Raw genomic sequence first — 13350 nt, 5'->3', positions numbered from 1 at the left:
GACCCTATGTGGCCACAACTGAGCAGAGTGTGACTGAAGCTGGCCTCTCCTTCAGGAGGGACTTAGAATTGAGCAATGACTGACTGCATTACCCCTCCCACCCCCTACCCTCTTCAGCAGGGGAGAGTCAACTCAGAAGCCTTTGGTGGTGGCATTTCCCTCACCTTAATTTTTTTTAACTTCCTAAACCTATAGGAAGGTTGCAAGAATAGCACCATGAATACTCATGTACTCTTCACCTAGATGAGTCAATTAGTGATATTTTAATCTAGGTAAGCTCTATTTGTCTCTGTTTACACACCATGTGTGATGGACATCATGTTGTTTTGCCAGACACTTCCGCACACTCCTCCTAAGGACAAGGGTTTCTTCTACAGAACCGCAGTGGAACTGCCCCACTCTGCACCTTAACACTGGCACAGTGCTCTTCTCTCATATTTAGTCCACGTTACCTCATATCTAGTCTGCAGAGTGTCCTTCGTGGCTGCTTTTGCTTAGACCCAGGAGCTGGTCAAAGATCATGGTCTGAACCATCCTTAATCTGAGTCACTTCCTCACCCTTCCTTTGTCTCTTATGGCATTGATATTTTCAAATAATAAAGGCCAGCTATTCAGCAGATGTTCCTCAATTTGGGTTTTCCTAGAATTTCTTCCTGATTACACTACGATCACACTTTTTTTTTTTTCTTTGTGCATTGAGTGATCCCTGGGTACAATGCTCCTGGGTGCAGTGCTCCTGGGATGGTGCGGGCATTGTCACGGTGTGTCCCATGGGGAGGCACTCGTGTCACTTGTCCTGTTATTGGTGAGTGTAAGTTTAATAATTTGGTTTATACAGCATCTTCTAGACTTCAGCATTTACTGGTCTCTAAGAAGCCTTCACCAGGGGGCTGGGTGCGGTGGCTCACGCCTGTAATCCTGGCATTCTGGGAGGCCGAGGCGGGCGGATTGCTCGAGGTGAGGAGTTCGAAACCAGCCTGAGCAAAGCGAGGCCCCGTCTCTACTGTAAATAGAAAGAAATTAATTGGCCAACTAATATATATAGAAAAAATTAGCCAGGCATGGTGGCGCATGCCTGTAGTCCCAGCTACTCTGGAGGCTGAGGCAGAAGGATTGCTTGAGCCCAGGAGTTTGAGGTTGCTGTGAGCTAGGCTGACGCCACGGCACTCACTCTAGCCTGGGCAACAAAGCGAAACTCTGTATCAAAAAAAAAAAAAACAAAGAAAAAAGGAAGCCTTCACTGGATGGTTTTAATGTTTTTTTATTGATTCTTCCCTAAATCAGTTATGCCGTCATAGTCATAAAATGGTGATTTTTCTGTTATTGTTTATTTTGTATTCTTCAATAGAAAAGAGATTTTCCTCAGTACTTCAAATGTGTACAAAATTATTTGCGTGAACTCGTGGATTCTTGGTTATTATTGCTGTTGTTATTCATTGGGTTCATGGGTGCTGGCTGCGGGTGGCTGTCACAGGTGTGGTCAGGGGTGGGCTATTATTGTCTTTCATGTTGATGCTCATGTTGTCCCCAATTCAGGTTGGTTCCCTTTACATTTCCTCAGATGCTCCAGGCTCACCTTGCATGTTCCCTGGATGAAGGTCATTTCTTACCAGGGGGAAGCGGAGACTCAGGTCCTGCCCAGGCAGAGGTGATTCGAGAAGCCACAATGATGGAGAAAGCGTCCTTCCAGCTTCGCTGTGGCTCTCAGCTGCTCGCTCTGTAGCCAGGGTCCTGCTTCCCAGTTCTCCATTCTGAACCGGCCTGCGGATTTCTTGCTCTTAGTGCAGATCTGACCTTCAGTCTCCCTCTTCCCACCAGCCACTCCCTGGCACAGGCGTCCCCATCTAATTGTGTGTGTGCGTAGAAGGTGCAGAGACTGAGCCCTGAGACAGGCCAGCTCTCACCAGGAAACACCTGCAGGCTGCCGGGCATGTGTGAGCGGCCTTTGAGATGGTGCCAGACCATTCACCAGGTGTAGCAATAACTCAAAGCGACCATGGGGACCAGCCATGCCGTCTGGCACCTCCTTGCCATTCCTGCAAGCAGACTCAACAAAGTCTTTGGCTTAGTTTCTAAACCTCTCCCGTGGTGACCATCCTACCTACAAAGGAGACATCGTGGGTACAGTGCCCAGCACAGAGTTTGTGTTTATCTGTCACACCATCTGTGAGTGGCTGTGCTTCTAGGAGTGGCAGAACAGGCGCCCTCCCTGGCCCTCCTACCCTCCCTCCAGGGCAGGTAGCAAAGCCCCGGATGACTGTCCAGTCTGCGCAGGCTAGACCCCCGCAGTCTGGGTCACCCTCCACTCCTCCTGCACCTCCTGCTTCCACACTCGCCCTCAGATGGAAACAGTCCTGTTTTCTGGCTGCCTTGTGCGGATGGTGACCGGGCTACGCCTGGGCCAGGCCAGCCCGGAGCCTCCACCCTGCACACGCCCACCTGGGGAAGGCCGGCCGGGCCTTCTTATTGCCCTGAGGAGAAGGGACAGTTCGGGTCTTGGGCTGTGTGGAGAAAAGGAGGGACCCGAGTGCTACAGGGGGCCCTTGGGGTGGAAGAGAACAGCAGGGAGCGATGGCTTCTCTGTCTAAACACCTCCAGGGCTGCTGTCCTGGTTTGGATCTGGGTCCCCAAGAGTGACCTGACTCCACACCCTTTGCTGGGCTGTCTCTCCTCTTCCTGGATCCCTGGGTGCTGAGCTGGGCATGGCACCCTGTCAGGAACTGTCTGCACCCCATCCTCAGGGTTTGGAACACACACACACACACACACACACACACACACACACACACGGCCCCGCCCCTTCCTGGCAGGCTGAGAAGCTGTTCCCAGGACAACAGTCAACACAGGCCAGAGTTTAAACACAGCTGGCCTCCTTTGCCCTCCCCAGCCTGCAGGGCCCCAGTCCCCGTTGGCCACTCTGAGCTTGGGGCTCAGGGGACAGCGAGGAGGACCCCTGCCCAGGCTCCCTGGGGGACAGGAGAGTGTCCCAGGAGAGGTGAAGCTCAGGGGCTGGCGAGTGCTCTCTTGCTCTCTTTCTCTCTCTCTCTCTCTGCCACAGACAGGCACACACACACACACACACACACACACACACACACACACACACACACACACACTTGCACCCATGGGGAGCCGCCCCACCCCTGAGCTCCAGAGAACCACATCAGCTGGGTACCGGCTGCCCCGCACCAGGCCGGCTGTCCAGAGTGGCCCTGTGGCGGGCAAGGGTCTTGCGGGTGGCTGCCCGGCCCCCCAGGCCCCAAAGGCGAAGGCACAGGTAGCGGAGGGCGCGCAGCAGGACCAGCTGTGGAGGGAGCTGCTGGAGGCGGAGCAGCGGGGCCTGCGGCGCTGGTGAGTCCCTGCCCTGCCCTCCTGGGACTGACTCCCTTTCTGGACCAGACCTGCTGAGTCCCTGCCCCTCCTCCCTGCTCCCTCAGCCTGCCTGCAGGTCTAGGAAGCTTCTGGAGAAAGGGAGGTGGTGGGAAAATGATCCAGGCCAAGGGACAGAGAGCATGTAGGGGCGGGGGATGGGCCCACCCAGCCCGGGCTAGGCCAGCCCACCTCGCTCATTCTAACTGCCCCTCTCAGTTTAGACGTGTCCCTACGCCTGAAACTCAAACAGCTGGGGGAAGTCCCCGCAGGGAGCTGTTGGTCAGCCTGGGTGACAGATGCTGGCTGGCTGTCCTCGAGACAGGACGCCCCTTCATGCACTCATTCACTCACAAAGTACCCACGAGGGACACTGCAGGTACCCTGGTTTGATCATTATGCATTGCATGCTTTTACCAAAATAGCACCTGCACCCCATATATATATGCAACTATTATGTATCCATAATGACTAAAAACTTTAAAAAAATACCCATGAGCTGGTCTGCAGGGCTGCAGCAGGGGACAGCACAGGCCGTGTCTCCACAGAGCTCCATTCTCAGGACAGGGCAGCAAAAGGCAGCAGAGAAATAACCAAGTACGAACTGTGCCTGGTGATATGAAGGGACCAACTTGGGGGTAGTGGGTCCTCTCTCAGGAAGCCTCTTGGAGGTGACATTAGGCTGAGACCTGAAATATGAAAAGGGGCCAAGAAAGGGGTTCGGTGCACTTACAAAACAAAATGCAGAATGTCCCTGTGGCTGAGGCACAGCTGGCCAGCCGTGGGGAGGGCCCCAGGATGAGGGCCAAGTGTGAGAGCCACCCAAGCACTCATAAAAATGTGGAGGATATTTTCCAAACATAAGGAGGTCCCAAGGGTTTCAAGCAAAAGCATGACATGATCTAGGTTACATTTTAAAACGACCAGTCTAGTAGATCTCTAGAACTTACTCATCTTGCACAACTGAAACTTCATACCCATTGAGTAGCAACTGCCCACTGCCCTCTCCCCCCGGCCTCTGGCAACCACGGTTCTATTCTTTGCTTCCATGAGTTTGACTATTTTAGGTACCTCATATAAGTGGAAACATGCAGTATTTGTCTGGCTTATTTTACTTAACATAATGTCCTCTAGGTGTAGCCATGTTTTAGACTATTGCAGAATTTCCTTCCTTTTAAGGCTGAAAAATATTACAGTATATATGTATGGTACATTTTCTTTATCCATTTATTTGTTGATGGATATTTAAGTTGCTTCCATATTTGGGCTACTATTAACAAAAACAGTGGTATAATGAACATGGGAATGCAGAAATCTCTTTGAGATCCTGATGATAATATTATTTTGGATAAATACTCAGAGGTGGGATTGCTAAATTATGTGGTAGCTTTATTTTTAATTTATTGATGAACCTCCATACTGTTTTCCACAGCAGCTGCACCATTTTGCATTCCCATCAAAAGTGTACAAGGGTTCCGGTTTCTCCACATCCTTGCCAACACTCATTGGTTGTCCTTTATTTTGTTTTGTTTCTTTTATAATCGCCATTCTAATAGGTGTGAGGTGACATCTCATTGTGGTTTTGACATGCATTTCCCTGATGATAAGTGACATTGAGCATCTTTGCATATACCTGTTATCTATTCATATGTCTTCTTTGGGGAAATGTCTCTTCAAGTCCTTAACCCATTTTTTCAGCTGGGTTATTTGGTTTTATGCTATTAAGTTATAGCAGCCCCTTATATATTTTGGCAATTAACCCCTAATCAGATATTGCTTTGTAAATATTTTCTCCCATTCCATTGGTTGGGTTTTCACTCTGTTTCCTTTGCTCCACAGAAGTTTTTTAGTTTAATATAATCTCATTTGTCAATTTTTGCTTTTGTTGTCTGTGCTTTTGGTGTCATATCCATGAAATCATTGGCAAGACCAATGCCATGAAGCTTTCTCCTATGTTTTTGAGTTGGTTTTTGTGTATGGCATAAGAAAAGGGTCCAATTCCATTCTTCTGCATGTGAAAAACTTCTGCACAGCAAAGAAAACAATTAACAGAGTGAACAGACAGCCTGTAGGATGGCAGAAAAAATCTGCAAACTGAGTAGATGTGGGAAGCAAGGTGAGGAAGGAATGTAGGGTGCCAGAGATCTCCAGCTTGCATAATTAATGGGGAGGAGAAGACAAATGATGAAGGTGCTGAGTTCTGGTGAGTTTTAAATGTCTCAACCACACCCAAATGGAGTTGGCTGGGAGGGAGTTGAACATGAGATCAGGAGTCAGACAATAAAAATAAAAACCTGTACAGACAGAAAGTAGATTTGGGGTTCCTGGGAGTTGATGGTAAGGTAAAGTGGGGAGTGGCTGCTAAATGCGTACCAGGGGATGGCAAGGTGATGAATTTGTTCTGGAATCAGATAGTGATGATGGCTGCACAACTCTGTGAATATACTGAAAACTTTTGAATTGTACACTTTAAAAGGTAAATCTTACAATATGTGAATTATTTCTCAATTTAAAAAAGAAAAAGGTGGGTATTGACCCAGTCGATATGAATGAGCTTTCCCTGGAAGAATATGATGGAGCAGAAGAAGTGAGGACATAGCAAAGAACTTGCAACATTTACCGGCAGGGCAGAGGCGCGGCCAGGAGATGCCAGAGAAGTTAGCCCGGGCTGCAGAGAGGCAAAAGGACCATTAGGAGGCTGGGCATGGTGGGCTCCCACCTGTAATCCTAGCACTCTGGGAGGCTGAGGCAGGAGAATCACTTGAAGTCAGGAATTCAAGACCAACCTGAGCAGGAGTGAAACCTAAAAAAAAAATAATAGAAAAATTAGCCGGGCATGGTGGTGCATGCCTGTAGTCCCAGCTACTCAGCAGGCTGAGGCAGAAGGATGGCTTGAGCCCAGGAGTTCAAGGTTGCAGTGAGCTATGCTGACACCACTGCACTCTAACCTGTGCAACAGAGTGAGACCTTGTCTCAAAAAAGAAAAGACAAGAAAATATACTAAGTTGTATAAGAAAGGAACTGGAATCATATTGTACTCCTTAGGTCATCAGTGAATAGCATTTACATAACCATGGGATATGCACAATAAATAGCAATTTAACCAAGATGTATAATATAATTATTTTAGAACAATGAGTGAGAAAATGGGGGTAAGAATGCTAACTCATCACCTCCCAGAATAGGAAGTCAATAGATAAATTTTAATTAAAAAAAATATTAAGAAACAGCTGTATAAGCATATCATTTCAAAACATGGACACAAAAGGCTTGAAGAAACAGCAGAAAGACTGGGAACGGTTGACTGTAGGGTGCGGGGCTCAGGGGCTGTGAAGATGGGGGCAGAGATGGCTGGCTTTATCATGTCTTGTAGAATTGCTTGACTTTTAAAAAATAGTTGAAAATAAAAATTAAACTACCAGTGCAGGTAATGCCGTCCTCGTCTAGGTCACCCTCCATCTTTCCACTCCTCCCCCACCCTCCTCTGTCCCCCATGCTAGAAGGTTGCAGAGGCTTGAGGACATGGAAACTGGTTTTTCTTCACAAAATGCTTGAGCGCACCTAACGTGGCCTTCTGAAAACGCACAGAGGCGGGTGTTGAGACTGCAGCCAGTGGTCCCCTTAGGCAGCCTGCAACGTCCTCTGGCACCATAGTTGCCACTCTGGGGAAAGTCGTTGAATTGCTTGTCCATTTTGTAGGGTACCCGAAGTAGCTGGTTGACACTTGGCATTGCTTTCACTTAAAAGCTCTTTGGTTCTTCCAGGTGATACATAGTTGCATCGACTCCACAGAGTGAGAACTCACACTGCCAACATGTTCTTCCTTTCCAGGGTTGAGAACTGGAGCTTCCTGAAAGACTATGACCCCATGGTAAGGCGAGTGTGTTCCTGTCAAATGTGCTTGCAGTTTGAATATTCGTTTTTTCTTCACTCAGCTAACAAAGTGGCTTACAAAGCTTCCTGCGACCTAACTCTGCCTAACCCGCCAGCCTCATTCACCCCACACTGACTTCTCTCTCTCTCTCTCTCTACCCCTCCCTCCCTCCCTCTTTTCAGAGACCGGTCTTGCTCTGCTGCCCAGGCTGGAGTGCAGCGGCACGCTCGTAGCTCACTGTAACCTGGGAGGGAGAATTTAGCTTGTGAGACCTGACATCCTGCACTGAGCTTCTGGTCTGGGCTTGTAGCCTGTAAGAGTCTCTCCCTGCCAGGGGCTGAGTAACAGCAACATGACCTCTGGGATCTGCACCACACCCACAGGGTGGGGCCGCCTTGGCATGGACCTTCCCAGGCGGAAGCCAGGAGCTCATGGCGGGACTGGTTGTGCCACTGAGTTAGGAAGAGTAAGGACTGTTCCCCCACTCATCAGGTTATTTTTAATTCACATATTCACTCATTCGTCCATCAGTGACAGAGGTCACCAAAAGGCCTGTACCCGGATGCTCATGACAGCCCCAAACTGGAATCAACCCAAGCGTGCCCAACAGCAGTGCAGGCAAATAACTTGTGGACTGTTCCCACAGTTCACACCATGGAGTGTCGCACAGCAGTGAGAATGAGTGAACTGCAACCACACACACAATGTGACTGAATCTCACAAACATAGTGCTGAGAGAAAGAAGCCGGACAGAAGAGACGCGATTCCACTAATATAAAGTTCTAAACCAGGCAAACTGATGCCCGGTGTCAGAGGTCAAGGTCAGGTTGGCACAGGGGCAGAGAGAACATCTGAGGGGCGGGAGGTGAGACGGGCTGACCGTATTTCCCGATGTAGGCAGGGTTACACAGTCCTGCTCACTGTGTGAAAATTTGTTGGACTGTAGTCATGATTTGTACACTTTTGTGTATGAATATTACTCTTTAAGTAAAAATTAACAAAAAACCAAATCAGCCGGGCGTGGTGGCTCACGCCTGTAATCCTAGCACTTTGGGAGGCTGAGGCGGGCGGATTGCTCAAGGTCAGGAGTTCGAAACCAGCCTGAGCGAGACCCCGTCTCTACCAAAAATAGAAATAAATTAATTGACCAACTAAAAATATATATACAAAAAATTAGCTGGGCATGGTGGTGCATGCCTGTAGTCCCAGCTACTCGGGAGGCTGAGGCAGAAGGATCGCTGAGCCCTGGAGATTGAGGTTGCTGTGAGCTAGGCTGACGCCACGGCACTCACTCTAGCCTGGGCAACAAAGTGAGACCCTGTCTCAAAAAAAAAAAAAAAAAAAAAAAAACCAAATCAAAACCTTCGTCCTCCCACCACCTGTGAAGCAGCATCTTAGGACATGGGGCTAGAAAGAATAAGACACGGTCCCTCCCTCTGTCACTGCAGGTCACAGAGTAAAAGTCAAGGGCTCTGGGATCAAGGAAGAGAGAGCCAGCCCGGCAAAGGCTGTGGAGCCAGGTCACCCGCAGGGGACCCAGATCCAAACCAGGACAGAGGCCCCCAGAGAAGCTTCAGACAGAGAGCCATCCGCTCCCTGCTGTCCTCCGCCCCGAGGGGCCCCTGCAGCCCCCCGGGTCCCTCCTTTTGTCCACACAGCACAAGACCTGAACTGTCCCTTCTCCTCAGGGCAATAAGAAGGAGCCTGAGAAGCTGCCGGACTATGTTCCTTTCTTTTCGGACACCGTCCCCAACTCCGCGAACCGGGTCGTGGGCAGCAGGGTGGACACGCCCCTGGGGCAGGCGCTCATCGGCATGGACTTCTTCTTCGTGGAAGGGGCCCGCAAGAAGAAGCTGGAAGAAGAGCTGCAGCCGGTCTAGGAGCGAGGGGGGCCCGGCCGGCCTTCCCCAGGTGGGCGTGTGCAGGGTGGAGGCTCCGGGCTGGCCTGGCCCAGGCGTAGCCCGGTCACCATCCGCACAAGGCAGCCAGAAAACAGGACTGTTTCCGTCTGAGGGCGAGTGTGGGAGCAGGAGGTGCAGGAGGAGTGGAGGGTGACCATGGCTGCGGGGGTCTAGCCTGTGCAGACTGGACGGTCATCCGGGGCTTCGCTGCCTGTCCTGGGGGGAGGGTAGGAGGCCCAGGGAGGGCGCCTGTTCTGCCACTCCTGGAAGCACAGCCACTCACAGATGGTGTGACAGATAAACACAGACTCTGTGCTGGGCACTGTACCCAGGTTGTCTCCTTTGTAGGTAGGACGGTCACCACTGGAAGGTTTGGAAACAAAGGCAAAGACTTTGTTCAGGGAACGAAGCTACTCAGGGGCACACAGCTGGTGAAGAGCCAGGATCCACCTCACCTCTGACTTCTGCATGTCGCGTTCCCCGTGCCAGGCCATGGAATGGGGGGAGGGGAGAAGGAGACAGATTCTAGGGACATCACCAGCTCCAAGAGTCTCTTCTCTGAGCATTCAGGCAGTGCCGGCTCTTTCACAGAGTGGACTAGTCAGCTGCAACAGTGCTGTGTAACGAACACCTCCATTCTTGCTCACAGGTCTGCATGGAGCTGGGGCGGCTGACCTTGGCTGGACTTGGCTCCACATTTCAGGCTGGATCTGAGTCTTACCCAGATATCTTGCACTCTCTTGGACCCACAGCCTCCTGGACATGTTCTTCTCATGGCACGTCACTAGGGCACAAGGGCCCAACCGAATCATACAAGCACACTGAAGCCGCCTGCATGCCCCCTGCAGCCAACCCCTGTGGCCTCGCCCCTGTGTGTGCTGTCATCCTAGTAGACGCTGCCTCACGCCAGCCCCACCTGCCCTCTGCTCCCTGCCACAGCTGCCTTCTTTTCAATAGGATGGCTGCTTCTACCCCCACGGCACCCAGTGGGAGCCCGGGGAATCAGGACAGAGGGCATCTGCACTAAAGTCCTGACCCAGCCTCTCACCTTGTTTGGGCCAGAGCAAAGGAGGCCTCCGGACCTCAGCCCTGGGGAAGTGGGCACCGAGCCTGCGCGTCAGCACTAGCAAAGCAGACGGGCATTATCAATAAGGACACAGAACAGCTCAGAGCCCACGGGCCAGGGAGCAGCAGGGCTCTGGGTAGGGACTGGAATTATAACCGGCCACAGCCTCGGCCACTCACCACTTGTAAAAGCCAATAACAAGGATGAGGAGTGGTAAAAAGAAGGTGACTATTCTAGAGCTAGCAGTGGGGAAATGGCCAAGGTTAGTGCCTCGAAGAAACCATTTCAAAGATTCAGGTTGAGGACAGGGGTTTTAAAAGGGGTTTTGCTCTGCGGGGTCTGCAGGAATGGCAAGGAGGTGCCGGACGGCATGGCTGGTCCCCATGGTCGCTTTGAGTTATTGCTACACCTGGTGAATGGTCTGGCACCATCTCAAAGGCCGCTCACACATGCCCGGCAGCCTGCAGGTGTTTCCTGGTGACAGCTAGCCTGTCTCAGGGCTCAGTCTCTGCACCTTCCACGCACACACACAATTAGATGGGGACGCCTGTGCCAGGGAGTGGCTGGTGGGGAGAGGGAGACTGAAGGTCAGTTCTGCACTGAGAGCAAGAAACGCTCGGGTCGGTTCAGAATGGAGAACTGGGAAGCAGGACCCTGGCTACAGAGCGAGCAGCTGAGAGCCACAGCAAAGCTGGAAGGACGCTTTCTCCATCATTGTGGCTTCTCGAATCACCTCTGCCTGGGCAGGACCTAAGTCTCCGCTTCCCCCTGGTAAGAAATGACCTTCATCCAGGGAACATGCAAGGTGAGCCTGGAGCATCTGAGGAAATGTAAAGGGACGTAAGAACCAACCTGAATTGGGGACAACATGAGCATCAACATGAAGGACAATAATAGCCCACCCCCGACCATACCTGTGACAGCCACCCGCAGCCAGCACCCACGAACCCAATGAATAACAACAGCAATAATAACCCAGAATCCACCGGGTGTGGTGGCTCACGCCTGTAATCCTAGCACTCTGGGAGGCCCAGGCGGGTGGATTGCTCAAGGTCAGGAGTTCGAAACTACCCTGAGCAAGAGCGAGACCCCATCTCTACTATAAATAGAAAGAAATTAATTGGCCAACTAATATATAGAGAAAAAATTAGCCGGGCTGGTGGCGCGTGCCTATAGTCCCAGCTACTCGGGAGGCTGAGGCAGGAGGATTGCTTGAGCCCAGGAGTTTGAGGTTGCTGTGAGCTAGGCTGACGCCACGGCACTCACTCTAGCCTGGGCAACAAAGCGAGACTCTGTCTCAAAAAAAACACAAAAAAAACCAAGAATCTACAAGTTCACGCCAATAATTTTTTACACATTTGAAGTACTGAGGAAAATCTCTTTTCTATTGAAGAATACAAAACAAACAATAACAGAAAAATTGCCAATTTATGACTATGACGGCAATAACTGATTTAGGGAAGAATCAATAAAAAACATTAAAACCATCTGGTGAAGGCTTCTTTTCTTCTTTGTTTTTGTTTGAGACTGAGTCTCGCTTTGTTGTCCAGGCTAGAGTGAGTGCTGTGGCGTCAGCCTAGCTCACAGCAACCTCAAACTCCTGGGCTCAAGCAATCCTGCTGCCTCAGCCTCCAGAGTAGTTGGGACTACAGGCATGCACCACCATGCCTGGCTAAATTTTTCTATATATATTAGTTGGCCAATTAATTTCTATTTATAGTATAGACAAGGTCTCACTTTCGCTCAGGCTGGTTTGGAACTACTGACCTTGAGCGATCTGCCCACCTCAGCCTCCCAAAGTGCTAGGATTACAGGCGTGAGCCACCATGCCTGGTCCCATGGTGAAGGCTTCTTAGAGACCTGTAAATGCTGAAGTCTAGAAGATGCTGCATAAACCAAATTGTTAAACTTACCCTCACCAATAACAGGACAGGTGACATGAGCACCTCCACATGGGACGCACGGTGACAATGCCCGCACCACCCAGGAGCACTGCACCCAGGAGCATTGTACCCAGGGATCACTCCCCCCACAAAGAAAAAAAAGTGTGACCGTAGTGTAATCAGGAAGAAATTCTAGGAAAACCCAAATTGAGGAACATTCTGCTGAATAGCTGGCCTTGATTCTTCGAAAATATCAATGCCATAAAAGACAAAGGAAGGGTGAGGAAGTGACTCAGATTAAGGATGGTTCAGACCAAGATCTTTGACCGGCTCCTGGGTCTAAGCAAAAGCAGCCACGAAGGACACTCTGCAGACTAGATATGAGGTAACGTGGACTAAATATGAGAGAAGAGCACTGTGCCAGTGTTAAGGTGCAGAGTGGGGCAGTTCCACTGCGGTTCTGTAGAAGAAACCCTTGTCCTTAGGAGGAGTGTGCGGAAGTGTCTGGCAAAACAACATGATGTCCATCACACATGGTGTGTAAATAGAGACAAATAGAGCTTACCTAGATTAAAATATCACTAATTGACTCATCTAGGTGAAGAGTACATGAGTATTCAAGGTGCTATTCTTGCAACCTTCCTATAGGTTTAGGAAGTTAAAAAAAATTAAGGTGAGGGAAATGCCACCACCAAAGGCTCCTGAGTTGACTCTCCCCTGCTGAAGAGGGTAGGGGGTGAGAGGGGTAATGCAGTCAGTCATTGCTCAATTCTAAGTCCCTCCTGAAGGGGAGGACAGCTTCAGTCACGCTCTGCTCAGCTGTGGCCACATAGGGTCGGGCTCACGTAGCTGGCTGTGTCCAGTGTAGCCGTGGAGGGAAGACGAGGCAGAGGTCTCCAACATGGCACTGTCTTGTGCTGGAGAGATCTCCCGGGTGCGCACTGCAGAAACCCCATCCAAGCACTGCCCGACCTCCTGAAGGTGCAGAGGAGCCTTGAAGATGAGCTGTTCTGAGATGGTCATCTGGGCTGCAGGGCCAGCAAGCTGCCGGGGTGTCCCAGCTGGGGGGTGGGAGCTTGGACCCAAACACCTCCCACAGGCCCAAACAGGACTCCAGCTAGGACCACCCAGCCCCCAAAAGCCAGTGTTCACAACTCCCAAACTCGGTTGCAAGTCTGCACCTGTTGGGGAATGACTATACATACTGAGCACCTACTGTATGCCTCTCAATCACCTTCTGAGTTGGGAATGCTTCCC

At 50.6% G+C, this 13350-nt stretch overlaps 1 protein-coding gene across 1 annotated transcript; it reads left to right on the top strand.

The window, feature by feature from the left end:
* The first annotated feature begins 2882 nt into the window (after positions 1 to 2882).
* CIMIP5 (ciliary microtubule inner protein 5) lies at positions 2883 to 9522 on the top strand. The gene is made up of 3 exons (XM_076000463.1): positions 2883 to 3351; positions 7201 to 7240; positions 8932 to 9522. The coding sequence occupies exons 1-3, from the start codon at positions 3125 to 3127 to the stop codon at positions 9121 to 9123; spliced, it is 459 nt and encodes a 152-aa protein (XP_075856578.1). The 5' UTR covers positions 2883 to 3124; the 3' UTR covers positions 9124 to 9522.
* Positions 9523 to 13350: the final 3828 nt, after the last annotated feature.

This window comes from Microcebus murinus, chromosome 3 (genome assembly GCF_040939455.1).
Source record: "Microcebus murinus isolate Inina chromosome 3, M.murinus_Inina_mat1.0, whole genome shotgun sequence".
NCBI classification, from domain to species: Eukaryota; Metazoa; Chordata; class Mammalia; order Primates; family Cheirogaleidae; genus Microcebus; species Microcebus murinus.
Note: the sequence above shows the minus strand (reverse complement) of the source record. Positions and strands in the feature narration are given on the sequence as shown.